The sequence below is a fragment of the Salmo salar genome, chromosome 19 (genome assembly GCF_965601325.2).
Source record: "Salmo salar chromosome 19, fSalSal1, whole genome shotgun sequence".
Taxonomy (NCBI): domain Eukaryota; kingdom Metazoa; phylum Chordata; class Actinopteri; order Salmoniformes; family Salmonidae; genus Salmo; species Salmo salar.
This window is the reverse complement of record NC_138309.1, coordinates 11,007,536-11,033,981: the sequence shown is the minus strand read 5'-3', so window position 1 is coordinate 11,033,981 and position 26,446 is coordinate 11,007,536. Positions and strand designations below refer to the sequence as shown.

Genomic DNA, 26,446 nt, shown 5'->3' with positions numbered 1-26,446 from the left:
CGACTCAAGTAGAACTTTAAAGTATGTATACTTAAGTACTTTACCCCATTGGGTAAACGTAGTTGTACTTGATCCCAGCGCTTTCTCACTAAAGCATACTTACCAGAAGTCCACTGGCACGCTCTGACAATAAAATAATGTGCATCGCAAAACAATATGGCTCTGTACAGTTTGTTCATATTGGTAAGGCGCCGAGTTACGGATAACTATTGCCACTTGCAGTGTGAAAAACCTTTGAAATGTAAATTCTCATTTATTGAAAATGAAGATTAGTGGCTCAATTAAATCCAACCCGCATTGCAGTAGTTACGCAGTATGCATTTTTCCAATGATCAAATTAACTCATGGATTGGACTTGGGTACAGTATAACAACCAACAACTACTATCAGGGCGACACTTCTCACAGGCATGCTTTCACTTTCAGAATTGTGTGGGCACAGGATGAATAATGTAAATAAAGGCATTGAAGAAGAAAAAAAAAAATATATATATATATATATCTGCCCCATTAGCCAGAAGAGGACTGGCCACCCCTCCGGCACCTGGTTCCTCTAGGTTTCTTCCTATGTTCCAGCCTTTCTAGGGAGTTTTTCCTAGCCACCGTGCTTCTACATCTGCATTGCTTGCCCTCTGGGGTTTTAGGCTTCTTGCTTATAAAGAAACCTTGTGACAACTGCTGATGTAAAAAGGGCCTTTATAAAAGTGTTTGATTGATTGATTAGAACTCACAAACATTGAACTATGAGCCAACTGTTTTAACAGACTGCAACATCAATCAGTTGAAGCAGTTTGAAAAAAATACGAGTTGGCCATTGTCATCTATTTCATGTTACAATGGCTGTAGCTATGAATATAAATGTATAATCCTCATAGCCTACATGATTTTCTCCTTCGTAAAAGCTTGTAAAAGGGAAAGATGAATGGAGCAAAGTACAGAGAGATCCTTGATGAAAACCTGCTGCAGAATGCTTAGGACCTCAGACTGGGGCGAAGGTTCACCTTCCAACAGGACAACGACCCTAAGCACAAAGCCAAGACAAAGCAGAAGTAGCTTCGAGACAAGTCTTTGAATGTACTTGAGTGGCCCAGCCAGAGCCCGGACTTGAACCCAATCTAACATCTCTGGAGAGACCTGAAAATAGCTGTTCAGCGACAGATCCCCATCCAACCTGACAGAGCTTGAGAGGATCTGCAGAGAAGAATGGGAGAAACTCCCCAAATACAGGTCTGCCAAGCTTGTAGCATCATATCCAAGAAGACTCAAATCAAAGTTTACTTGTCACGTGCGCTAAATATAACAGGTGTAGACCGTACAGTGAAATGCTTACTTACAAGCCCTAACCAACAGCACAATTTAAGTAAAAATTAGGTAAACAATAGATAAGTAAAGAAATAAAAAACAAAACAGTACAATGACAGTGAAAATAACAGTAACAAGGCTATATACAGGTGGTACCAGTACAGAGTCAATGTGCTTGGGCACTGGTTAGTTGGGCTAATTGAGGTAATATGTACATGTAGGTATAGTTAAAGTGACTATGCATAGATGATAAACAGAGAGTAGCAGCAGAGTAAAAGAGGGGGTTGGCAGGTGGGGAGTTTTGGGACACAATGCAAATAGTCCGGGTAGCCAATGTGTGGGGGCACCGGTTAGTCGGCCTAATTGAGGTAATATGTTCATGAATGTATAGTTAAAGTGACTGCATAGATGATAAACAGAGAGAAGCAGCAGCGTAAAAGAGGGGGTTGGCGGTTGGGGGGGTGGCGGGACACAATGCAAATAGTCCTGGTAGCCAATGTGCGGGGGCACCGGATAGTCGGGCTAATTGAGGTAATTTGTACATGTAGGTATAGTTAAAGTGACTGCATAGATGATAAACAGAGAGTAGCAGCAGCGTAAAAGAGGGGTTGGCAGGACACAATTTGCATTGTAGCAGGACACAATGCAAATAGTCTGGTTAGCCATTTCATTACCTGTTCAGGAGTCTTATGGACACCAAGGAACTTGAAGCTCTCAACCTGCTCCACTACAGCCCTGTCGATGAGAATGGGGGCGTGCTCGGTTCTCCTTTTCCTATAGGCCACAATCATCTCCTTAGTCTTGGTTATGTTGAGGGATAGGTTGTTATTCTGGCACCACCCGGCCAGGTCCCTGACCTCCCTATAGGCTGTCTCGTCGTTGTTGGGGATCAGGCCTACCACTGTTGTGTCGCCTGCAAACTTAACAATGGTGTTGGAGTCGTGCCTGGCCATACAGTCTTGGGTGAACAGGGAGTACAGGAGGGGACTGAGCAAGTACCCCTGAGGGGCTCCAATGTTGAGGATCAGCATGGCAGATGTGTTGCTACCTACCCTCACCACCTGGGGGCAGCCCACCAGGAAGTCCAGGATCCAGTTGCAGAGGGAGAGGTTTAATCCCAGGACGCTTAGCTTACTGATGAGCTTTGTGGTATTGAACGCTGAGCTGTAGTCAATGAATAGCATTCTCACATAGGTGTTCATTTTGTCCAGGTGTGAAAGGGCAGCGTGGAGTGCAATAGAGATTGCATCATCTGTGGATCTGTTTGAGCGGTATGCAAATTGGAGTGGGTCTAGGGTTTCTGGGATAATAGTGTTAATGAGTCTTTCAAGTTTAGCAGAAGTAACCGTCCAGAAAACATGGATCCCTGCCCTGTCAGTCCTGCTTCATACTCTAATTTAAAAGTAGAGAAGCATTCCCTTACTAGTGATACACTACTTTAATGTTGTCTTCTGGAATAGTCAGTGTATGAACAGTCAATAGTTGATCTTCCTATACTTATTAGAAATAAATATTAGGCTGGAATGTTCATCTTTCAAAATGATGAATGCTACAGTCAATCTAGCAGTGTGTTTGATCTCCTGTGCTCACAGACAGACCAAAGGTGGCCTTCTATACTGCTTTGATGAATGGAAGATATGTGGGTCCCTATAATACTGAAACCACCCTGGTCTACAACATTGGCACAGCCTACAATCCAACTACAGTTATTACATTTGTGGAAGTTGCAATAATTGTAAACTCAGCAAAAACGTTCCCGGACATGTGTAAATATTTGTATGAACATAACAAGATTCAACTACTGAGACATAAACTGAACAAGTTCCAGACATGGAATAATGTGTCCCTGAACAAAGGGGGGGGGGGGGGGGGGGTTCAAAATCAAAAGTAACAGTCAGTATCTGGTGTGGCCACCAGCTGCATTAAGTACTGCAGTGCATCTTCTCCTCATGGACGGCACCAGAGTTGCCAGTCCTTGCTGTGAGATGTTACCCCCACTCTTCCACCAAGGCACCTGCAAGTTCCCAGACATTTCTGGGGGGAATGGCCCTAGCCCTCACCCTCCGATCCAACAGGTCCCAGACGTACTCAATGGGATTGAGATCCGGGCTCTTCCCTGGCCATGGAAGAACACTGACATTCCTGTCTTGCAGGAAATCACGCACAGAACGAGCAGTATAGCTGATGGCATTGTCATGCTGGAGGGTCATGTTAGGATGAGCCTGCAGGAAGGGTACCACATGAAGGATGTCTTCCCTGTAACGCACAGCGTTGAGATTGCCTGAAATGACAAGCTCAGTCCGATGATGTGACATCACGCCAGACCATGACGGACCCTCCACCTCCAAATCGATCCCGCTCCAGAGTACAGGCCTCGGTGTAACGCTCATTCCTTTGACGATAAATGCGATTCCGACCATCACCCCATGTGAGACAAAACCGCGACTGTCTGGTCCAGCGATGGTGAGTTTGTGCCCATAGGCAACGTTGTTGCCGGTGATGTCTGGTGATGACCTGCCTAACAGGCCTACAAGCCCTCAGTCCAGCCTCTCTCAGCTTATTGCGGACAGTCTGAGCACTAATGGAGGGATTGTGCGTTCCTGGTGTAACTCGGGCTATTGTTATTGCCATCCTGTACCTGTCCCGCAGGTGTGATGTTCGGATGTACCAATCCTGTGCAGGTGTTGTTATACGTGGTCTGGCACTGCGGTCAGCTGTCCATCCTGTCATTATATTACGTACTGTCAGGGGTTGATTTACACATTGATCACCCGGGGCAAGCCAGGAGAGCTCTCATAATAGTGGGCTGGTCCTACATTAATATATCAAACATATGGGCGAGCCAATGTTCACATTTCTAATGATAGGGGTGACATAGACGCATCCTGATAAAGGTTGAGCTAACAGCACATTGCTAGGTCTTATCAAACCAGGGGCCGTATAGCTCTACTGGTGTTGAACAGTTTCAAGAGCCAAAACACTGAAGCTAACCAGATGACCCTTAACATCTAGACTGAGCTGAGAGACATGGCAGTGGAACAGAGAGTGAAGCTGGCTGTCACCAAGTCTGAACTGCAATACCAAAAAGACAATGTAGACCACAAGCCCGTGTTGACCACAAGAGGGAGCCACTGGCAATAAACTCACTAGTCTCCTATCAATGATGAATGATCTTTATTTGTACATCCAAACAAACAACTCAACAATGGCGTCGAGCAAAGATGTCAGTCTCACCTTCAAAACTAGTGTTCTTCTCGTAACGAGTTACTAATCCAAACTGATTAAATAATCCATTACGGAAATTGTAGCCTATGAGTTTGGATTAATAACTTGATGAAATACAGACAAAAAAAATAAAAAATAAAAAAAAGAGTAAGTCACAGCTCAATTCCTGGTACAGTGGGTGAGACAGGACACAACCATGGGACAGTAAACACACTGATCAGCCACACGCTATGGAGGGGACATCAGCTAGCAGTGTACGCTTACATAGCAAACCTGTTGGAGACGAGCAAAACAGTGCAGCGAAATTAACGGCCATCTTTTAGTGTGTCAGTGTGTCCAATTATCACGTCATGTCAATGTATATGTCATTTTAGTTTCCAACCCCAGTGCCGTGCCTTGTCAAGTCTCTGGTAAAAGAGGTTTTCAAGCTCAGGAGATCTCTTGGTTAAATGAAGGTTCAATCATTTAGAGAGTGAAAGGAGGTTGTTGTTACTGTAAGGATGTCCACATGATTGACAGGGGGCCTGGGCCAATGGCATCAGGGCAGAGAGGAAAGAGCTGGAGTCAGTGTCCAATCACTGTTCATTGTTACAGTTTAGTTCTGTGTTTAGAGTGGTAACCATAGAGAATCCCCAAGGCTGGTTAGGTAAGTTCCACTTCCTCTATTGAAAACATCTTCAGCCACGTCCCAACCACATTAAATGGCTTCCTTTCCTTTAGGAAGGACCACCGAAAAGTCAATGGGTAAGATTCCACCACATAGTTTTCATCTGCCGTACCATATCACTCCAATTCTGTCCTTCCCATTCATTCCGTTTCTTCCTGTTCCCCTGAAGTGTACACACTTCAAGGAGAGTTGGGAGAATCGGAACTGGGGTCTCATCTAATTTCAGCTTCAGTGGTTTAGAAGGAAAGTAGGTAAGGAAAGGGAGCTTTTTAAGACTGTTGGGACGCGGACCAGCACAGAGGGCTCAGTGTGCTGCGGCTGCCTAAGTAACCCCAACAATTCATATTATTGGCTCAGGGCAGAGTTTTGAGAGAAGTTGGGGAGGGACTACTGGACGATAGTAGGGTGAAAGATCAGTTCACAGATTAGAAGTTTGGAAAAAGAGCAGCAGTTTGTCCACTGATGACCACTGATCGTCTGCTAGCCCTCCTACTCTTTACCCCCCTCTTCTGATTGGGATGAAGACTCTGACGGGGCCTGGCTCTTTTCAGCATCCTCTCCTTCACCTAAGAGAGAGAGAGAGAGAGGGGGGGGGGGTAGGCAATTCATGCATTAATAATGACTCTAAATGACATCATTACATCTGACGTCAGTGAGAGAGAGAGAAAGAGAGCAGAAGAAGGGTGTTTGAGTTGTCATCCGCTAAAGCGACTAGAAGACATATTGACTATGATGTCACCATGTAAATATGGACAGCAGGACAACACTATTGGTGAATCTTAATTGCATACTCCTTACGTCCTCTCTCTTTGCCTCCTTCTCAAAACCCACTGGAGGAGAAGGTCAGAGGGGAGGGTCCTCTGGCTTTCTCATCCAATGGGTTTTGAAAAGAAGGTCAGGAGAGAGGGCTGAGGAATATGCAATTGAGATTCTCCCTGTGAGTTATCAAGGGAAACACATGGCTCGTCTGGCCGCCTGTCGGTTTCAACTTCCTGCGTTGGCCAAATTGGCATTATCTTGGCATTGTCACACTTTCTCCCATATGTCATGTAAAACAACACATTGCACCGCAACAGAAAGAGATGAAGAGATAATATAGCCCAATTTATAAAACACAGGTCCTGGCAAGTCTGGATTTTGTCTCAAGTTGAAACACCAAATGCATCTTTCATCAGCTTCCTGACCAACAGGTGAATTATGCTAGGCAAGTTTTGAAACAGAGTGTGTCCAATGCTCTCACAGGATTTGTTGATGTTGAGCTGAGCCAGGTCGTGTGATAGGTCGCTGGGTCCCTGTGCCTCAGGGGATTGTGGGATGTCGTGTACGGCGTTCCGTCGGCCGGTCCGCTGTGAAGCGATGAAGTCTTCATATGTCGCCTCCACATCAGTCATAGCTGATACACCTCAACATAGCAGGGCCTGGGAGACAGGGGAACACACACACACAATGTAAACACACATGCAGTCTCCCAGGGGGGTGGAGGGATTACCCTGTGCCATAAACCAGCCATCTGCAGAGGGGAGCCAGAGGGAAAGCCTTGCTGTTTTTTTTTAGTTAGCACCCAGAGAACCCAGTCCCTACAACATAAGTGAAATTGCCATGGGGGTTAGGGGGACATGTCATTTATTTAAAATAATAAAAAATTAAAATAGCAGGAAATTAGCTTTAAAGTAACTGTCCAGTGTTAACAGATTTCTATAAATTTGACCTATAATTAATTACAATAAGTGAAATAATTACTTAGTTTTCCTTCCAAAAAAAATGGTATGTTAAAAAGCAGCTTTTCTGTGTTGGAATGGGGTGGGCATACCCCAACAGAATGGTGTGGGCGTATACCGTTCATAAAAAAAAAATATTAATGCGAGTAGACTGCTGTTTGACCAGCTCATCCTCCTGAGGAGGCATCATCCTCTATATTGGGTCATCATCCTCTATATTGTGTTTTCAAAATACCCCTCCATATACCCCTCAATAGAGGCATAATAAGTCATGTCAAACTACGCAGAATTGCAGGAAATGCGTTTTATAAAGTCAATATCTACACCAATTTCACCCTTGCACTACAAACACACACTCAGTGGCATTGCCATCACTGACATCACCTTCCCTTATGAACAGTTTAACACCTCTGAATTCAAAAGCAACTTTATTTCTTAATATTCTACAATTCTTCACCCAGTGAAAGAAACACTATTGTTTAGTATTAGCATGCATTGGACAAAATCCAAATCCTTAAACATGATTTCATATACAGTAACCATTGCCAGGGAGATTGAGGTTAAGCCCCACTGCTGACATGATAACACCCTATTAGAGAGAGGTTATACCCAGAATGCAGTGCAAAAGGGTGACCGCAGGGTGCTATTTTGGGCCTCTATCCTCCTCTCAGCTGCTTGGCACTCAGCTGTGATGCTCAAAATGGTGTCACCGTGGCAGCGATGGTAAACAGCTGTTGGACTAGTAAACATTGGGTCACTCACTACTAATGAGGAACTCAGTCACCCCAAACTGGGGTTCCTTTGGATTGGTTGTTACATCAACAATACTTATTTGAGAATAAGGTTAACTTGCGGGGAAATAAACAATTGATACTAAAAAAACAGAGTATTTGCGTCAAGTATTTATTTGAGTGTTTACGGTATAAAGACAGCATCTTTTTGATATGTCTTAATGTCCATGTGATCCTGGTATTGCATATGTGTGTCAGAAGCACAAAAAAACAAAAACAAAATTAAAATAAAAATATATATATTTTTTTTAAATCAGGAATTGGAGGGGGACTGAGAAGGACGACTGATATACAGTATCTATTACTGTAACTGGGATAGCTGGCATTATCAATACTCATCGTCGCTGGTGTGGAAAACACTTTATGCTAAGATTTGTGGCGTGAAGTACAGCATCTTAGAGACATACTGTACATTCCTTTCCTGTAAGTTCAATGTGGCGTGTAGGCTACATGACTGGTTTTTAGTGGTGGGACTGGGATGTACCTGGCAATCTGAAATATTTGTGTTTTACATACAACAATACACCCGAGGAGCTAAGATCAGCATAGACTATGAGCTCTGTGTGTGTTTTCCCTGTTTACTGATTGACAAAAGTGTAGTCATTGCCAAGGAACATGCCATTTGCAAGATGCCAGAGCATGTCCCTGTAGTATTAAGGGCAACAGCCTTCCTAAAATAGCCTTCAGACAAACTGCCTTCAGCTGAATAATTCAACAAGTGAAATGTGTACAGACAGCCACACATCCATCAGTATTCATATCTTAATGACCATAACTGATGAACACAGGCTATTTACCATGCAGCATTGAATCTGGTTTTTCATAGGTCTGACGCAATCTGAGGGAACAGATTGGATCCATGGCATGAAAGAAAGTATTTACGGCTGAATAGAAATGTAAGGCTTGGAGATCTCTCCTCTGTGCCCCCCCACTCTCGCTCACATGTCATTTACATATGATGACAGAGCTGTGGTTAGGTAGTCCAGACTGAAGAAGGCCTACATATAGTCCAGTCATCTCTGACAAAACCATTCATTATCCGTATTAGTTATAAGGCTTTGGGAAATCATTGCATGGTCATTATAATATTTATCGAGCCTATGTTAATTCATTTCAAACGAATGTGCATTAAAGAGCGCGACAGTGCGTGTAATTTGTTGTTACAATGTGTCAACCCTGTAATAGCAAACATCCGGCTGTTTGGCAACACTGTAATCAAATGTGTGGCGATGTTGCATTTGTACAACAAGGAGACATGTTCCAACCAGGCTCAATGAAAACAGCAGAAAATGTCGCTGAGCTATTGACAAAGACTTCTCTAAAAGCTGTAGCTTGACAACCTGTGAGGCAGAGCGAAAGCGGCACCATTTAAACAGGTAACACAAACCGAAATCGAAGCTTGAAATCTCATTAAAATCTTACCTGTGTGTGCTGAGGACTTCCAAACAGAAGCTGCTATGCACGGTCAATCACACAGCGACATGAGGAAGTCGACTGTCGTCTGTGATTTACGTCGCGACTCGCTTCTCCAGATGCAACCGGACCTTTCTTGCTGCACGACGGGCGCAGTGGCCGCACGTAGGGCATGACGTTTGAGCGCTGGGCACAATGGTTCAGTGGTTGGTCACTGCTCGTGCACTGGCTCGCCTGTGCAATTAGGCTACTGTAGTGCAAGATGTAGACCTATTTAAATTGTATAACGCTATTCGTATTAGGCCTAACAAAATAAATTATTACACTCAACTCAATAATATAATTCAATATATACTGAACAAAAATATAAACGCAGCATGCAAAAATGTCAGCGATTTTACTGAGTTACTGTTCGTATAAGGAAATCACTAAATTGAAATACATAAATCAGGTTCTATTCTATGAATTTCCATGATTGGGCTTGGGCGCAGCCATGGGTGGGCCTGGGAGGGCATAGGCCCACCCACTGGGGAGCCAGGCCCAACCAATCAGACTGAGTTTTCCTCACAAAAGGGCTTTTTTATACACAGAAATACTCCTCAGTTTCATCAGCTGTCCGGGTTGCTGGTCTCAGACGATCTCGAAGGTGAAGAAGCCTGGGCTGCCGTGTTTACACCTGGTCTGCGGTTGTGAGGCCAGTTGGATGTACTGCCAAATTCTCTAAAATTATGTTGGAGGTTGGCTTAACATAGAGAAATGAACATTCAATTCTCTGGCAACAGCTCTGGTGGACATTCCTGCAGTCAGCATGACAATTGCACGCTCCTTCAAAACTTGAGACATCTGTGGCATTGTGTTGTGTAACGAAACTGCACGTTTTAGAGTGGCCTTTTATTGTCCCCAGGACAAGGTGCACCTGTGGAATGATCAGGCTGTTTAATCAGCTTCTTGATATGCCACACCAGTCAGGTGGATGGATTATCTTGGCAAGGAGAAATGCTCACTAACAGGAATGTAAACAAATGTGTGAACAAAATTGGAGAGAAATAGGCTTTTTGTGCGTATGGAACATTTTTGGGATCTTTTCTTTCAGCTCATGAAACATGGGACTGACACTTGTAACAATTTCAGTATAAGATTTTAAAAAAAACCATCTGATAGGCCTACTCTTGGAAATTGGGAACTACAGATATTGTCGGTTCCCAGTTTTCTTATCTTATTTTTGTTGTTGTACTTAAACTTAAGCCTTTTTTCAATTCTGATTTGAATATCATTGAGAAAACAGAGAAGAATCAAAGATTTTTTCTTTCTGAATTTAAAAGTAATCATCTAGTTTTTCTAAACTATCTGTAATCGAATTTCAATATTTTTGCTTGTAAATTAGTTTTTTTGTAATCCCTTACATGTAAGAAACACCGTACACCTTGCTGCCCGCCACAGGTGTTGCTAGAGCGCGATGGGACAAAGACATCCCGGCTGGCCAAACCCTCCCCTAACCCAGACAACGCTGGGCCAATTGTGCACCGCCTCATGGGTCTCCCGGTCACGGCCGGCTATGAAACAGCCCAGTTTGGAACCCGGATCTGCAGTGTCTTATACTGCTGCGCCACTCGGAAGGCCCAGTTTTCTTTTCAAATATTGTCAACATCTGTGTGTGTGTGTGTGTGTGTGTGTGTGTGTGTGTGTGTGTGTGTGTGTGTGTGTGTGTGTGTGTGTGTGTGTGTGTGTGTGTGTGTGTGTGTGTGTGTGTGTGTGTGTGTGTGTGTGTGTGTGCATGTGTGTGTGTGAGATAGAGAGAGTAGGTCCATAGACACATATTTCTTTCAGATTACACAGACCTACAAAGAATTCGAGAACAAATCCAATTTTGATCAACTCCCATATCTATTTGGTGAAATACCACAGTGTGCCATCACAGCAGCAAGATTTGTGACCTGTTGCCACAAGTAAAGGGCAACCAGTGAAGAACAAACACCATTGTAAATACCACCCATATTTATGTTTATTTATTTTCCCTTTTGTACTTTAACTATTTACACATCGTTACAACACTGTACATAGCCATAATATGACATTTGCAATGTCTATTCCTTTGAAACATTTGTGAGTGTAATGTTTACTGTACACTTTTTAAGGTTTATTTAACTTTTGTTTATTATGTATTTCACTTACTTTGGCAATATAAACATATGTTTACCATTCCAATAAAGCACTTTAAATGTAATTGAATTGAGAGCGTAGAGAGAGAGAAAGAGAGAGCGGGAGAAAGAGAGAGCGGGAGAAAGCGAGAGAGAGAGCAAGAGAGAGCTAGAGAGAGAGAGCACTGAGCAGTCAGTGTGTGAGATACTGACCCGCACAGCCAAGAAGAAAAACATATTGAGGCCTAAGAATGTGGTTTATTGTGGCAGCGTGTGAAAGATCCCATTCAAGTCAACATATGTGTTCAATACGGAAGTCTGGTTGCTCAAGTTTATTGACATAAAGGCCTAAATCAAGGCTAAATGATTATACTGCAGTTTTACCAACAGTCAGGTGAATTGTTTGTTTAAATTATAGGCCATGTTATCTTTGCCCTGACAAAATATTACATTATGCTATGTTCTTATGTTCTTATAGGCTAAAACAGTAAACCCCCAAAAGATATGTGCTGATGTTAGCAAATTAGAAATTAAACTGGGCCAAGTCGGCCTATGGAATGAGCTTTCTTCCCATTGGGTGAATTTCACTCATTGTACTTGTGAACGTGACATTAAAACTTGAAACTTCAATCCAGAGACAGAGGGAAAGGGTTGCCTCCCACGCCCCACCTGCCGTTCAAAATAAACACTGCAGGAATGGCCAATGAAATCCTCGGATGTTGGGATGTGGTGTCGTCTCCTAGACAAGTTAGTTGCTACAGCAGAATCAGCGACCGACACAGACAAGAGAGATGGAGGACTTTGAAGGTAAGACGTTTAGTAAATAATAAATTGAGGAGATAAACAGTTATCGATTTTACTGTTGAATAAATCCTAGGTTTTCAATGCGACTTCTTATTTTGTTGTGTTGATTTTCGGAGATTTTTCAGTGCCGCAGAACTGCACTATTTTTGGTTTACCGATCTCTTTCTTTGCGGTGTCTGGCCAAAACAGGGCGCAGTATGACGCTATGGTTAGGGCGTTATCCCAATATTGGTGGCACTGGTTGTTCGTAATGCATGCGTTTACATTGTTTTTAATAGTTGAATAGCTGATTGCTAGCTCTAAAGCTATTTGATAGCCTTTCATAGGCCACAGCGCTTGAAGAAAGGACATGTTGTTTGCTTGGAATGGCACGCTTGGCAGCCTCATGCTAACCGGCTAGCTAATATTGTTAGAATACATATTGATCTAGGCTATTCTATCTCATAACCTAAACAATAGCCTAAAAATGGGTCTGGCACAACCTAGCTAGCTACATCTAAAATGCTTCTCAAACCTTAAAGCCACTGAAACCAACACCCTTGATGCATTGCTAGAATGAAGCATTTATATTATTTAGCCATTCTGACTAATGGTCTAACGTTACTATTTCATGCAATTATTGATGCTATTTTGAACCAGTGCATAATAGTGTTTGTTATTTGAATACATTTAGCTTAAACCTGGCACCTCTCGCTTCTTATTTCTGTCAAATGCTGTTATGTTTCAGGGTGCCTACCTGATCATTTAAAATAGAATAGAATTTGCTAAAATAAATTTCACACAAACAAATAGCGTTGCTATATTCCTGCTTGCCAGATATTCTGTTACCCATTAGGCCTAAGCATATTTCTGTCAAGTACTCTTATGCCCCTGGTCGTGTATCCTAGCCAAGGCTATTGTATGACAGCTCTTCATCTTCTCTGCATCCGTTCACTTCTGTACAGATGTGGAAGAGGCTCCGCCCTCCAACGAAGAGCTGATCCCCTGTAAAATATGTGGAAGGAGCTTCTTCACTAAAGTCCTGGTAAGACACACACCAACACTATAGCATGTACGTGTATTTTGAGGTTTAAACCTCCCTGTCCCTTTCCTTCTTGCCCTGTAGAAGAAACATACCCCAATCTGTCAGAAAGCAGCAGCTAAGAAGAGGAAGGTGTTTGACTCTGGCCGGCAGAGAGCTGAGGGAACAGAGATCTCCACTATCAAACCCATCAAATCTAAGGTGAGACAACATAACAACACACACACACACACACACACACACACACACACACACACACACACACACACACACACACAGCTCCAATAACTGTTAGGCTACAGACATGACAAAAAGTGCCTCAGACCACAGTGAAAGAGGCTGTTGAAGGGACCTAGTGATGGGTTTAGACAAGGATCCACTCTTCTGTGAAACAAGTCCACATTTGTTAGCTAAATGTGACCAACATTTTTGTTTCCTGATCATTTGTTATACACCTTAAACCACTTATGTATTTCAGTCAAACACTTCTACCACCACTGCTAAGACTGTGAAAGTAAGTTGAATAGTCATTATTTTACGTTTGTGTGTTGGTAACACAAAATTGCTGTGTGTATAAGGTATTCAAAAATGTATTGGTCCTTTTGCACTGTATCTTGCTCTATTGTGTCAGAAGCTCTATATTTGAAACAGTGGTCTGGTCAGAATATCTGACCAATCCAAGACTGTCATCTAACAACTGCATGCACTAATCCCCTTCCACTCTTTCCCTATTCTTTAACAGATAGTTTTTAAATGATCTTTTTTTCATTACAATCCATTTTCTAAACCGGAAAGGTAATAAATACTAAAAGTTCTCCTGCATTCAGAACTAAGTTGTATGTGCTCGGGCCATCCAAACCAGAGCTATACGCTCCTAGGCTGGTCCCATATCTGTCTGTATGTGCTTTAGCTCAACTCCTCAGACTATTGCTTGTTGTGTAGTCTAAATCTAGGTGATAACAGTAGTCTGCTTGACGAGGAGTAGCTAGATGCTTAGGCTACATCCTATACTCTACTGCTTCTGACAGCTAGCCACGCTGCCTGACATGCATTTTAATGGAAACTGAAAAGGAAAACAATGCTGTATTATGTCCTGGACAGCAGTTCCCTCCCTGCTGGCTACCAGAATAATAATTGGCGATGGTGTGTCCTAAATGGCACCCTATTTCCTATATAGTGCACTACTTTTGGGAGGGAACCTAGGTGTGTTCTCCAGTAGTGTCGTTTTCATGGGATAAACCAAATCCCAGGTATATACTGTGGTTAGTTTGGTACGTACTTTATAACATTCATTTCTATTTAGGAATCTAATACACACCAATGGCACTATTCTCCAGGGCTTGAAAATATGTACTCTTTTGGCACTTAAACGTCATGGTAAATGCAATGGCTTGGGACTGTCCTAAATTAGTGCACTAAACCAGAGCATACAGATATCTGGAGGATAAATAATCCCTTTGAATTGGGACTGGTGAATTGCACTTAAATGGAGGTTGCACGTATTGGACGTGCACTTGTAGTGTACTCTGTATAAAACCCAGTTTAATCACTGATGAGGGAAACAAGCATCTGATCTGAGCTGTAACCAGATAGGGCTGATTTGAGGTCACTGGGATAGTCATGTGACCAACTGTGAAGTGGTATGACTCTGAACCACTTCTGTCGCTAGTGGTCAGTCTCAGATCGCATGAAGACCTAAAGCACCGGTATAGAGGGCTTTACATTAGGGCCAGGACGATACCAGTATCGCAATACTCGTTAGTATCGTGGCAAGGAAACAAAACACAAAGTGTATTTAACTTCTGTAAGAAAACAGCCCTAAAAATGATGTTGTCATTCAAAGTCACATTTATTTATTTTCCAAGCTATAGCAAACAATATTCTACATACAGCAATTTTTTTTAAATGACCAAAGAGTTTGGTCTGCTTCGATTCTGGTATTTTACCAGCTTTGGCACGCATTAAATCATTAAAATTCTGTTGTCCGACATCAAACTTGTCCTTGTCAATCACAAAGCTTCATAGAAGTGCTTGTAATGTGTTAATTCTTCCCATTTAAATCATGTTGCTCTGAGCTGTACTTGTCTATTGTCACACATGCTTTGACATTCAGCCTGGGGAACACACAGCATATGCCATTTCATCCTTTTACTTGACTTTGACAGGTAAATGTTTAAACACCCCTATATATAGCTAATAAGTTATGGGTTTCTAACTAACTACAACTCACTGTTAGGCAATCTGTCTTCAGACAAAATAGCCTAAAAGGTGGGGAGTTTGAAAGGAGAGAAAGCATGTGTTGGTGTGATCACATTGGCTGGAGATGATACATTTACTGCAGTATTAGGCCTAATATTTAGCCAATGAATGATGGGTTAATATGAATGAGCTTCTTCAGCTACACATAGCCTCTCTTTTCCAGATGAGCCCTTTCGCAATTACGCAAGCCTCTCCTCTATTCCTTTTCTCCTGGGTTTTCTCCCAGTTTTTCAAAAGTAATCTGCTAGGATTTCCCCAATTAGATAGGATTACATGTTAGAATTGGGTTTTTCAAAACTGAAAAATTTGATTCTGATCTTATGGCTAGGGATAAGGATTTGGTAATCCAATCTCACCTTTTTTAATCAGGATTAAATGTTTTTGTGTTTTTCTACACTTAAAGGGTAGTGATTAGGACAGAAGGCATCTTGAGAAAGACACCAATGATGATGCCTATAGAAATATTGTAAATCAGGAAACGGAGAGGGCAGAAATCTGACTTTTCTTGCTGAAGAACAGATCAAGTTGATAGTGCTCCAACAAAAAGTGACAACTGTGCATTTCTTATTTCAAGCACGCTTGAAAGATGCTGGGGTTGCGTTTTCAGATGATGAAGACTTCTGGTGAAATGGCAAATTTAGCTGAAAAATATTAAACTTTTTTTAAGTGTTATATTAAAAGTTATGCAAATAAATTAGCTTACAAGTACCATGCGAGCTATTTTGTCTTGGCTATCGTCATGTAGTTCATCATGCGGCAGTTTTTTTGAAAGGTATCGTATTGGTTTTTGGCAAATCGGATAGGATTAAATGTTAGCATTACGTTTTTCAAAACTGGAAAATTTGATTCTGATCTTCCGCATAGGGATAAGGATTTAGTAATCCAATTTTACATTTTTGTATGTGGTTTTGCGTTTTTCAAAACTCAAAGGTAGTGATTAGGATCGTTTTTTTATCCCCAAAATCTGGATTAGCTTTATCCCACTGGAAGGGTGGATTCAGGGTGTGTTTAGAAAGGTGAAAGGCTCTACAACCAAGAAAGGTGAGAAAGTAAAAATAGTTTTCTTACATCTGAAAACCAAAAGTTAATTATGTTAAATTGACTGCAGTATAGGTATGTGGTCAGTTGTTATATTGAGAACTGTCAAATAAATGCATCTAATTACTTATAAGTGATATGCAGGCTCCATAATTTTTAATCAAGGTACCTTTTTATTCATGTAGTTTACTGATGTTTTCCTATGACAGTGGATAAGTAGTACCTCAACCTGTCCAGTGCGAGGTGTAGGCCTGTTCAATGCACTGAACATCTGTATTCTTTTATCTTGATATTGTGGTATCTGATACAAATCATTTATATCCCATTATTTTTCCGAAAAACCGGCACAAACGGTCAGATCGATCTGATCCTGGATAGAAAAAAAAAAGATTACAGAATCCGGCTCATTCTGATCCCCAATTTATTTATTTATTTATTTATTTATTTATTTATTTATTTATTTTTAACCGGCCCCTGGAGTCACAGAAGCTATAGGCTGCAATACATTGTTGAGCATGATTTGCTACAATTAATCCTGTTTAGATAACTGTCTGCTGCTACTATAAACAATCAGTTGGCAGGGATGTTTGCTAGCAAGTTGTCAATGTGCATGATATCTAACAAGGCGGAGTGAGGGTAGGAAACGTGGATAAAAAGGTTCATCAAGGTCAGATTTTGCATTTCTTGCTGAAAGAGCAGATTCGAAGGTTTCTAAAGCACATTCAAACTCAAATCAAATGGGGGCATATCCCTTGTTTGTTATGACAGCAGTTCCACATATTCCAGTGACACAAGTTATTATTTATATTTTATTCTGTTATATTCTTAATACACTGAACAAAAATATACATGCAACAATTTCTACGATTTTACTGAGTTACAGTTCATATAAGGAAATCAGTCAATTGTTGGTCACAGATACCTTTAAAAAAAAAAAAAGGTAGGGTCGTGGATCAGAATACCAGTCAGTATCTAGTTTGACCACCATTTGCCTCATGCAGTGCGACGCATCTCCTTCGTATAGAGTTGACTGTGGCCTGTGTAATGTTGTCCCACTCCTTCAATGGCTGTGTGAAGTTGCTGGATATTGTTAGGAACTGGAACATGCTGTCATACATGTCAATCCAGAGCATCCCAAACATGCTCAACGGGTGACATGTCTGGTGAGTATGCAGGCATGGAAGAACTGGGACATTTTCAACTTCCAGGAATTGTGTTATCATGCTGAAACATGAGGTGATGGCGGCGGATGAATGCCACGACAATTGTCCACAGGATCTCATCACGGTATCTCTGTGCATTCAAATTGCCATCGATAAAATGCAATTGTGTTTGCCCACACAATGCCGTACACGCTGTCTGCCATCTGCCCGGTACAGTTGAAACCGGGATTCATCTGAGAAGAGCACACTTCTCCAGCGTGCCAGTGGCTGGTCTCAGACGATCCCGCAGGTGAAGAAGCCGGATGTGGAGGGCTGGCGTGGTTACACGTGGTCTGCGGTTGTTAGGCCGGGTGGACGTACTGCCAAATTCTCTAAAATACGTTGGAAGTGGCTTGTGGTAGAGAAATTAACATTCTCGGGCAACAGCTCTGGTGAATAGTCATGCAGTCAACATGCCAATTGCACACTCCCTCAAAACGTGGCATTGTGTTGTTTGACAATTGCACATTTTACAGTGGCCTTTTATTGTCTCCAGCACAAGGTGCCCCTGTGTAATGATCATGCTGTTTAATCGGCTTCTTGATATGCCACACCTGTCAGGTGGGTGGATTATCTTGGCAATGGAGAAATCTCCCTAACAGGAATGTAAACAAATTTGTGCACTAAATTTGAAAGTAGTACACTTTGTGCGTATGGAACATTTCTGAGATCTTCTATTTCAGCTCGAAACATGGGACCAACACTTTACATGTTGTGTTTATAGTTTTGTTCAGTATATAAAATATATGCGTGTTTACTGTGGTCAGGGCAGGGAACGTATGTGTTTCTTGTCTGTTTTAATGAACAAAATCATGAACTATTGATTTAATTTGCATGGCACAGCCATGTAGCAGCCTATGGACAGTACAGACCAGTAACATAATTAAACTCAAAATATGCCATTCTATTAGTCTCTTAGGACCTGCCTAAACAAATGAATAATGCATTTCTTTGTGATGGTTTATATTCAATGGACTTATTAAAATAGGCCAGACACATCGGCACACCCCTACTCCCACTCGTCACCGGTGCCGGCATGCGCACGGGAGGTGTACAAGGCTTATGCCAGCAATAATGTGGTAAAAATGGGACCGTTTGAAATGGTAGCATATAAGCATTGTAAAAAAAAACTAACAGGCAACATACCGTAAATCCTGTGTGAATTAGGTATTAGAAGCAAGTGAGAGATGTTGCTGAGAGGTTTCTTTCTCTATTCTAAAGTCATTAAAAGGCACCACTTTGGATCCAGTTTCCCTTCATCATTCCAGACGGATGGGTTACTGAAGTGTGTGTGTGTGTGTGTGTGTTCGTGTTCGTGTTCGTGTTCCAGCCGGAGCCTCCTAAGAAGCAGTCTAACTGGCGCAGGAAACACGAGGACTTCATTGCCACCATCAGAGCTGCCAAGGGCATCACTCAGGTCATGAAGGATGGGGGACCCTTACCCCCGCCTCCACCACCCTCCTACGACCCAGGTAACAACACCCTTACCCCCTCCTCCACCCCCCCCCTCTTACAACCCAGGTATCAAAATCCTTACCCCCTCCTACGACTCAGGTAACAATATCCTTACCCCCTCCTACGACCCAGGTAACAATATCTTTACCCCCTCCTCCAGCCCCCTCCTACGACCCAGGTAACAACCCTTACCCAGGTAACAAAACACCCTTACTCCCCCCTCACCTACAGTATGACCCAGGTAACAACAACTTTAGACAGGCCATTTTTGTTTAGAGATTTCCCCTCTGAAACACAAAATTGGAGATTGAGGTCACTGAACAACATAATATCTTCATGTGTTTCCAGATTATATCCGTGACTGTGTTATTGTGTTTGTTCCAGATTGTATCCAGTGACTGTGTTATTGTGTTTGTTCCCGATTGTGTTCCAGATTATATCCAGTGTCCATACTGCGAGCGGCGGTTCAGTGAGAATGCAGCAGACAGACACATGAAATTCTGTAAGGAGCAGCACGCTCGCATGCAGAATAAGGCCAAAGTACCCGGGGCTGTGGACACCAAGAAAACACCTGCACGCACACAGGTAGGACAGCACTGATGTGTGTGTTTGTTTAACATCTCATTAAGTGTGTGAGCCATACACCGAGAGTAAAGTGCGCTGTGAGTGTGTTGCACAGCATAAAACAAAAGTGTGTGTGTGTGTGTGCGCTCCACAGTTCAAGCCTCCTGCTCCTGTGAAGAAGGCTAACTCTCCTGCTGTGTCCGCTGTGCCCTCTTCCTCCCGTTTACCCCAGAGATCTGTCCTGGGCCAGCCCTCCGGTAACTCACACACGGTGTCTCACAGTCAGATGATGGTGCAGATATTGGTGTAACCCAGGGGTTATTTCACATGCTTGTCTCTATTTCTGCTCAGTCTCTTTTAGAACACTGTCTCTCTGTCTTACAGAGGACAACTCCAAGTAGACCCTGTCTCTTCTGTGCTAGGCCACACTGACTGAAGCTGAATCAACAAAACCTCTTGGGCTGGGCATATCGGCCATTCAGATACAATGTCACTGAATTTAAGCCATTTTGCTGGAGAGATAGGACTGAGATGTTTTTAAGTCTACACCCTGTGTTCCTCTCCTCTTGTCTCTATAGGGATTTCATCTAGTAAGGTTCCCTCTGCAGGATCAGTGAGGAGCGCTCCGTCTGGTTACTCTCCTAACCGCAGCGCCGCTTCTGGCCTCACTAGTCCACCTTCAGGGTTAGTACACACACACCATGCTCACAACACTAACACACACACTCTCAACAAGCACAGCACTTACACAAATGACTGATGATTGGCTGAGAGAAATTGATGATAAAATGATTGTGGGTGCTGTCTTGTTAGACTTCAGTTCAGCTTTTGACTTATCGATCATAGTCTGCTGCTGGAAAAACGTATGTGTTATGACTTTACACCCCCTGCTATAATGTGGATAAAGAGTTACTTGTCTAACAGAACACAGAGGGTGTTCTTTAATGGAAGCCTCTGAAATATAATCCAGTTAGAATCAGGAATTCCCCAGGGTAGCTGTTTAGGCCCCTTGCTTTTTCAAATTTTACTAACGACATGCCACTAACTTTGAGTAAAGCCAGAGTGTCTATGTATGCGGATGACTCAACACTATACACGTCAGCTACTACAGTGACTGAAATGATTGCAACACTCAACAAAGAGCTGCAGTTAGTTTCAGTATGGTGGCAAGGAATAAGTTAGCCCTAAATATTTCTAAAACTAAAAGCATTGTATTTGGAACAAAACACTCCTTAAACCCTAAACCTCAACAAAATCTTGTAATAAATAATGTGGAAATTGAACAAGTTGAGATGACTAAACTGCTTGGAGTAACCCTAGATTGTAAGCTGTCATGGTCAATACATATTGATGCAGTGTAGCTAAGATGGGGAGAAGTCTGTTTATAATAAAGCGATGCTCTGCCTTCTTAACAACACTATCAACAAGGCAGGTCCTACAGGCCCTAGTTTTGTCGCACCTTAACTACGTGTGGTCAGGGGTCACAAAAAAGGATGTAGGAAAATTGCAATTGGCTCAGAGCAGGGCACCACGGCTAGCCCTTGGATGAACACAGAGCTAATATTAATAATATGCATGTCAATCTCTCCTGGCTGAAAGTGGAGAAGAGATGGACTTCATCACTACTTTTATTTATGAGAGGTATTGACATGTTGAATGCACCGAGCTGTCTGTCTAAACTACTGGCACACGGCTCGGACACCCAAGTATACCCCACAAGACATGCCACAAGAGGTCTCTTCACAGTCCAGAACAGACTATGGGAGGCACACAGTACTACATAGAGCCATGACTACATGGAACTCTATTCCACATCAAGTAACTGATGCAAGTAGTAAAATTAGATAAAAAACAAAAAAAACAGATAAAAAAAAAAACACATTATGGAACGGCGGGGACTGTGAAGCAACACAAACATTGGCACAGACACATGCATATACACACACAATAACATGCGCACTATACGTACACATGGATTTAGTACTGTAAATATGTGGTAGTGGTGGAGTAGGGGCCTGAGGGCATACAGTGTGTTGTGAAATCTGTGAATGCATTGTAATGTTTTTAAAATTGTATAAACTGCCTAAATTTTTCTGGACCCCAGGAAAAGCAGCAGCTAATGGGGATCCATAATAAATACAAATACACACCTGCATGAACACACGTCAACAAATCCTGTCAATATGTAACACACATTATAAGTTTAAGACCACAAGTGAAAACTCTTCCCTTCTTTCTCCTCTTTCTCTTCCTTCTCTCAGTGTTGGAGGTAAGCCCCGTCCAGTAGGTTCCTATGGCTCTGTGAAAATCTCTCAGACAGCAGGGGGACTCAACAACAGGAAAGCCTACAGTGCAGACAAATACAACTCCAGGTAGGAAAAGGCCTGTATGAGTGTGACTGGGAGATTGTATGTGATGGTTTACTTGTAGTGGAAGTGTTAGACAAAATAGACAATAAACACTGTCCTCTTGTGGTTGGTGTTGGTATCGCTCAGAGGACCCTCACCTCTGACCTTCTCCACCAGTGGGTTTTGAGAAGGAGGCAAGGAGAGAGGACGTAAGGAGTATGCAATTAAGATTCACCAATAGTGTTGTCCTGCTGTCCATATTTACATGGTGACATCATAGTCAATATGTCTTCTAGTCGCTTTAGCGGATGACAACTCAAACACCCTTCTTCTGCTCTCTTTCTCTCTCTCTCTTTCTCTCTCTCACTGACGTTAGATGTAATGATGTCATTATTAATGCATGCATTGCCTATCTCTCGCTCTCTCCCCACTCTATCTTTCTTTGTGTGTGTGTGTGTGTGTGTGTGTGTGTGTGTGTGTGTGTGTGTGTGTTTTATATCTCACTCTCTACTTTTTTCCCTTCCCTGTCTTTCTCCACTTCAGGTGCGATGTCAAAAGTGAAAACGATGTGGATAATGGCGGAATGATGTCAAGGTTCTGCCACGAGTGTGGAACCAAGTACCCTGTAGACTGGGCCAAGTTCTGCTGTGAGTGTGGGGTCCGTAGGATGTGTATTTAAAGGAGGAGAGTGAGGGATAGAGGAGGAGAAGAGAGAAGGAGAGAAAGGAGGAAGAGGACAGGAGGATAGAGAAAAGGGGGAAAGATAAGTGCAGAGGAGGGAAATGGGAAATGTAAATTAAAGGGGGGCAGTTCACTGCAACCCTGGGCCATGATGCTGTTATGACACTTACCTAGCTAAAATAGTACACAGCAAGCAGGAGTTCTTTCTCCCCCCCCTCATAATATCGTAAAGTCAGTTTGATATCAGCTCTCATAACTGTTAAGGTCATTATTTTGACAGTGTAATGTAGGCTTTACTACAGAAGACTCAAGCACATAATTACCCCAAATGTCCACCCTAACCATTCTTATCCCAACCACTGCCTATGTACCATGATCTACAAGCCCTCTCCAGTATAACCCTGGGTAGAAACCCACTCTCATCCCATCTACTCCCTCCCACCCGTTTCTCCCCTGCCTCACATATTCGATGTGTTACTATTGAAGTGCAATATGATTGACTACTGATTTTAAAAAAAAAAGGAGTTTAATTCTTGAAGATGAATGGAATGTGTGACGTGGCAAAGTGGACACATTCTTTTCATTGAGTCATGAGAAGAATTAATGTTAAGTATTTGGAAAAGAATACACATTGTTTTTACTGGGACCAGTGTAAGAGCAGGTTGAACTTTTATTGTTATGAATCTTGTCCTAGAGGCAGAACTGAGGTTGTCTACACTTGACACTTTCATGCGACTTCTGCTGTCAGAATACGAAGATCGCATTGAAAAGACGGGTCTAGACGCACAAAAGTCACTTTGTGGTCTAATTGTGTTCACATCTGAAGTGGTCAGGGATGCATTGTGTGCGGATTTCTCCTCAGTCTGGACGCAATCAGGCTACCGAAAGCGCAAACAGTGGGCAACATCATCAGCACTCCTCCCACAAATCTCCAGAAAACGTGTGCTTTGGGACAGAGAGGCACCTTTTCATTATAACGTTGGAGGGAATACGTTCCTAGTGTGAGAGGAACGTGTTTGCTGGCCTCAAATGGTAGCCAACTAGCTAATATTTAGACTTTTTTTTTTTTTTTTGGCTAGAGTTATCCCGTTTGCAATCCCTTTAGTGTTGCTCACTAGCTTGCTGGCTAGCTACAGAGGTTAGCTAGCTAGTTACCGACAGTAGTTATTATCATATTTTGGCTATTCCACCGTTTGTAGAATGCATACTGTCATTTGAATATAGTGTGAAAAAAAGGGAATCCGGACACACTGTGGACACGGTAGACACATTAAAATGTAGGTGTAGACACATGACCTGATCAGAATACAAAAGCTGCATGAACTGTCAAGTCTCGACACGGCCTGAGTGATTTCCCCTTAGGACAGATGCAATGTCAAAATTGTCTATATTGTAAAAATTCCTGAAAACAAAAATGAGCTTTTTGGTCTTCATTTAGGGTTAGGCATTAGGTTTAGCGGCGGGGTTATGGTGAGGGTAAGGGTTACGTTTAAAATAAGATTTTATGACTCTGCAGCGCTGCCTCCAGAACAACATTTATGAAGAAAAAACCTCACTAACATGCAGCGTAAGAGGCCATTGCTGTTAAATAGTTGTGGTACAGGTCAGGGTTTTTAAATGATTTTAAAGGCAGCAGTTTCAATACACGGTATAACATATCCAATGCAATTATACGATACAAGGTGTTAAAATTGACCATCATTCATATACTGCTATTTCCACATATTGTATACAAGGAAATGGGTTAATTTATTTCATCGCTCTGTGTTTGTTTAAACTAAGCAATCAAAATGTATTTGTTTGTGGTTTTGTGAAAGCCTTTTTCTGTATCTACCTACATGTGTTCTGTGTTTCCTTCAGTGAGTATGATTACATGCACACAGTAATGCGATTATTGTGGATAGTCAGATTACCTGATGGCACTCTGATAAATGCAGAAAATCGCCAATCAAAATATATATGTTCTATCACAGCGACCATGTTAGTTTTGGGAAGCATATTTGATTCTGAGTTCGGACATATAACGTTTGTATGTGAAAACTACTTCTAAGACACTCAAACTCACTTCACTCGCACTAAAGTGGGAGGCTGGCTCAGCTGGTGCTAACACATGCGCTGATCAAATACACGGCTGGAACACAGATTAAGGTGTTTACATGTCCTAATAATTTGAAAGATTACTCAGAAAACCGTATGCTTAATTAGATTTTGACCGTACGCCGATTTTTAACATCAGAGTAAGGTGTTTACATGACTACTGCATAGTCTGCCAACTGCTATAGTCTGTTTTAATGTCGAATTCTTACTGTGCATGTAAACGTACTCAATGTTAATTTTGAATCCGTATTGAATGGGATAATCTGGGATTTACGGTATGGGCCAGTACATGCACTGACCAGTCCTCACCAACACTGTCCCTGCAGGTCACATTCAGCCAGTTGCCCAGACCACATCAATGATCTTCAATCATGGTCCTGGACCCCACAGGCTGCGCAGGCTTTTGCCCCAGCCTGGCACTAACACACCCGATTCTACTGTTCTTGACAAGGCTCGTGATGGTTTATTCAGCTGAATCAGGTGTGTTAGTGCCGGGCAGGAACAAAAGCCTGCACACACTGCGGCCCACCAGTAAGACTGTAAAGACATCTACCCAACTCATGATATGGGCAAATAATATTTTTACACTAAAAGGAACTCATATCTAATTTCATCCATATCATTAATGTTATTGTAGTCATCTGTATATTGAGCTGTATCGAAACATTTTCATTTGTGTCATTTTAAAGAACTTTCAATGACTGTGTAAATGCACCCTGATGCAAGCGTTATTTACATGAAATGCAATGCTTACCTGACTGGATAGGTCATTCCTATGCTGGAAATTGACTGTTGTACTTCTGTCCTAAACATTTAACAATAAATATTTCTGAAGAATCTTCTGTGTATTAGTCATTCAACGTGTGTGTGTTGTCATCTTTACATTTACATTACATTTAAGTCATTTAGCAGACGCTCTTATCCAGAGCGACTTACAAAATGGTGCATTCACCTTATGATATCCAGTGGAACGACCACTTTACAATAGTGCATCTAAATCTTTTAAGGGGGGGGGGGTTAGAAGGATTACTTTATCCTATCCTAGGTATTCCTTAAAGAGGTGGCTAGGGAAAAACAGCAGACTGGTTGTAGGTGTCCCTTAAGTTGCGGGTTAGTTGGTCTTTAAAGAAGGAATACACCATAAAAGGTATTTGCAGTTGAATATAAAATATATTTGCAGTTGAATATAAAAATATATTTGCAGCCCTTGGTAGAATATAATACATGTAATACAGTACATGGATAACACAATCACAACTCAATCAGCCTGATATCTGTTTTTCTTTTTGTTTTCCATGTCATAGACCATTTGGTGCCCAGCCCATATGGGCTTATTATTGGTTCTATAGTTTACATAGCGCCCCAGTAGCAGCCTAAGCAGAGAGATCCTGTAAATATGAACATATTTCATCATTTGTAAGTGTTTTAAATATATTTTTTTATCAGCTGTTTTATAACGTTGAGTTTTATTGCATATCCATGGGGGTTTTAACTCACAGATTTGAAGATGGACTGGCAGGTCAACTCTTTTTGCCTTGGCTAGCTAGTTAGCTAGCTGGCAAATTGTTTTTGTTTGAATGATGCATCTAGACATTGTACCAGCTTTTTTTGTTTCACCTGGCTGCTGGTTCCTGATCTTTTGGAGTTTGAAAACATCAACTGAAGAGTCACCTGAAGCTTGAGAGGAATGCTGAGTGCTGAGGCAAAGGGCTCATAATGAGGAC

The 26,446-nt window shown here is 42.1% G+C and overlaps 2 protein-coding genes across 3 annotated transcripts; one reads left to right on the top strand and one right to left on the bottom strand.

Moving 5' to 3' along the window:
• Positions 1–5,062: 5,062 nt before the first annotated feature.
• Positions 5,063–9,341, bottom strand: LOC106578457 (cAMP-dependent protein kinase inhibitor alpha). The gene is made up of 3 exons (XM_082965601.1): positions 9,125–9,341; positions 6,434–6,611; positions 5,063–5,759 (listed from the first exon to the last, which is right to left on the bottom strand). The coding sequence occupies exons 2-3, from the start codon at positions 6,582–6,584 to the stop codon at positions 5,683–5,685; spliced, it is 228 nt and encodes a 75-aa protein (XP_082821727.1). The 5' UTR covers positions 6,585–6,611; positions 9,125–9,341; the 3' UTR covers positions 5,063–5,682.
• A 2,590-nt stretch (positions 9,342–11,931) lies between these two features.
• Positions 11,932–25,559, top strand: zc2hc1a (zinc finger, C2HC-type containing 1A). 2 transcript variants are annotated; one of them, XM_014157266.3, is made up of 10 exons: positions 11,932–12,060; positions 13,002–13,081; positions 13,163–13,279; positions 13,557–13,592; positions 18,908–19,049; positions 19,466–19,617; positions 19,751–19,853; positions 20,175–20,280; positions 21,858–21,968; positions 22,488–25,559. In XM_014157266.3, exons 1-10 carry the CDS (start codon positions 12,045–12,047, stop codon positions 22,621–22,623), a joined length of 999 nt encoding a protein of 332 aa, XP_014012741.1. In that variant the 5' UTR covers positions 11,932–12,044; the 3' UTR covers positions 22,624–25,559. The 2 variants fall into 2 exon arrangements, with proteins under 2 accessions (XP_014012741.1, XP_014012743.1); XM_014157268.3 differs by lacking the exon at positions 13,557–13,592.
• The last annotated feature ends 887 nt before the right edge of the window (positions 25,560–26,446 follow it).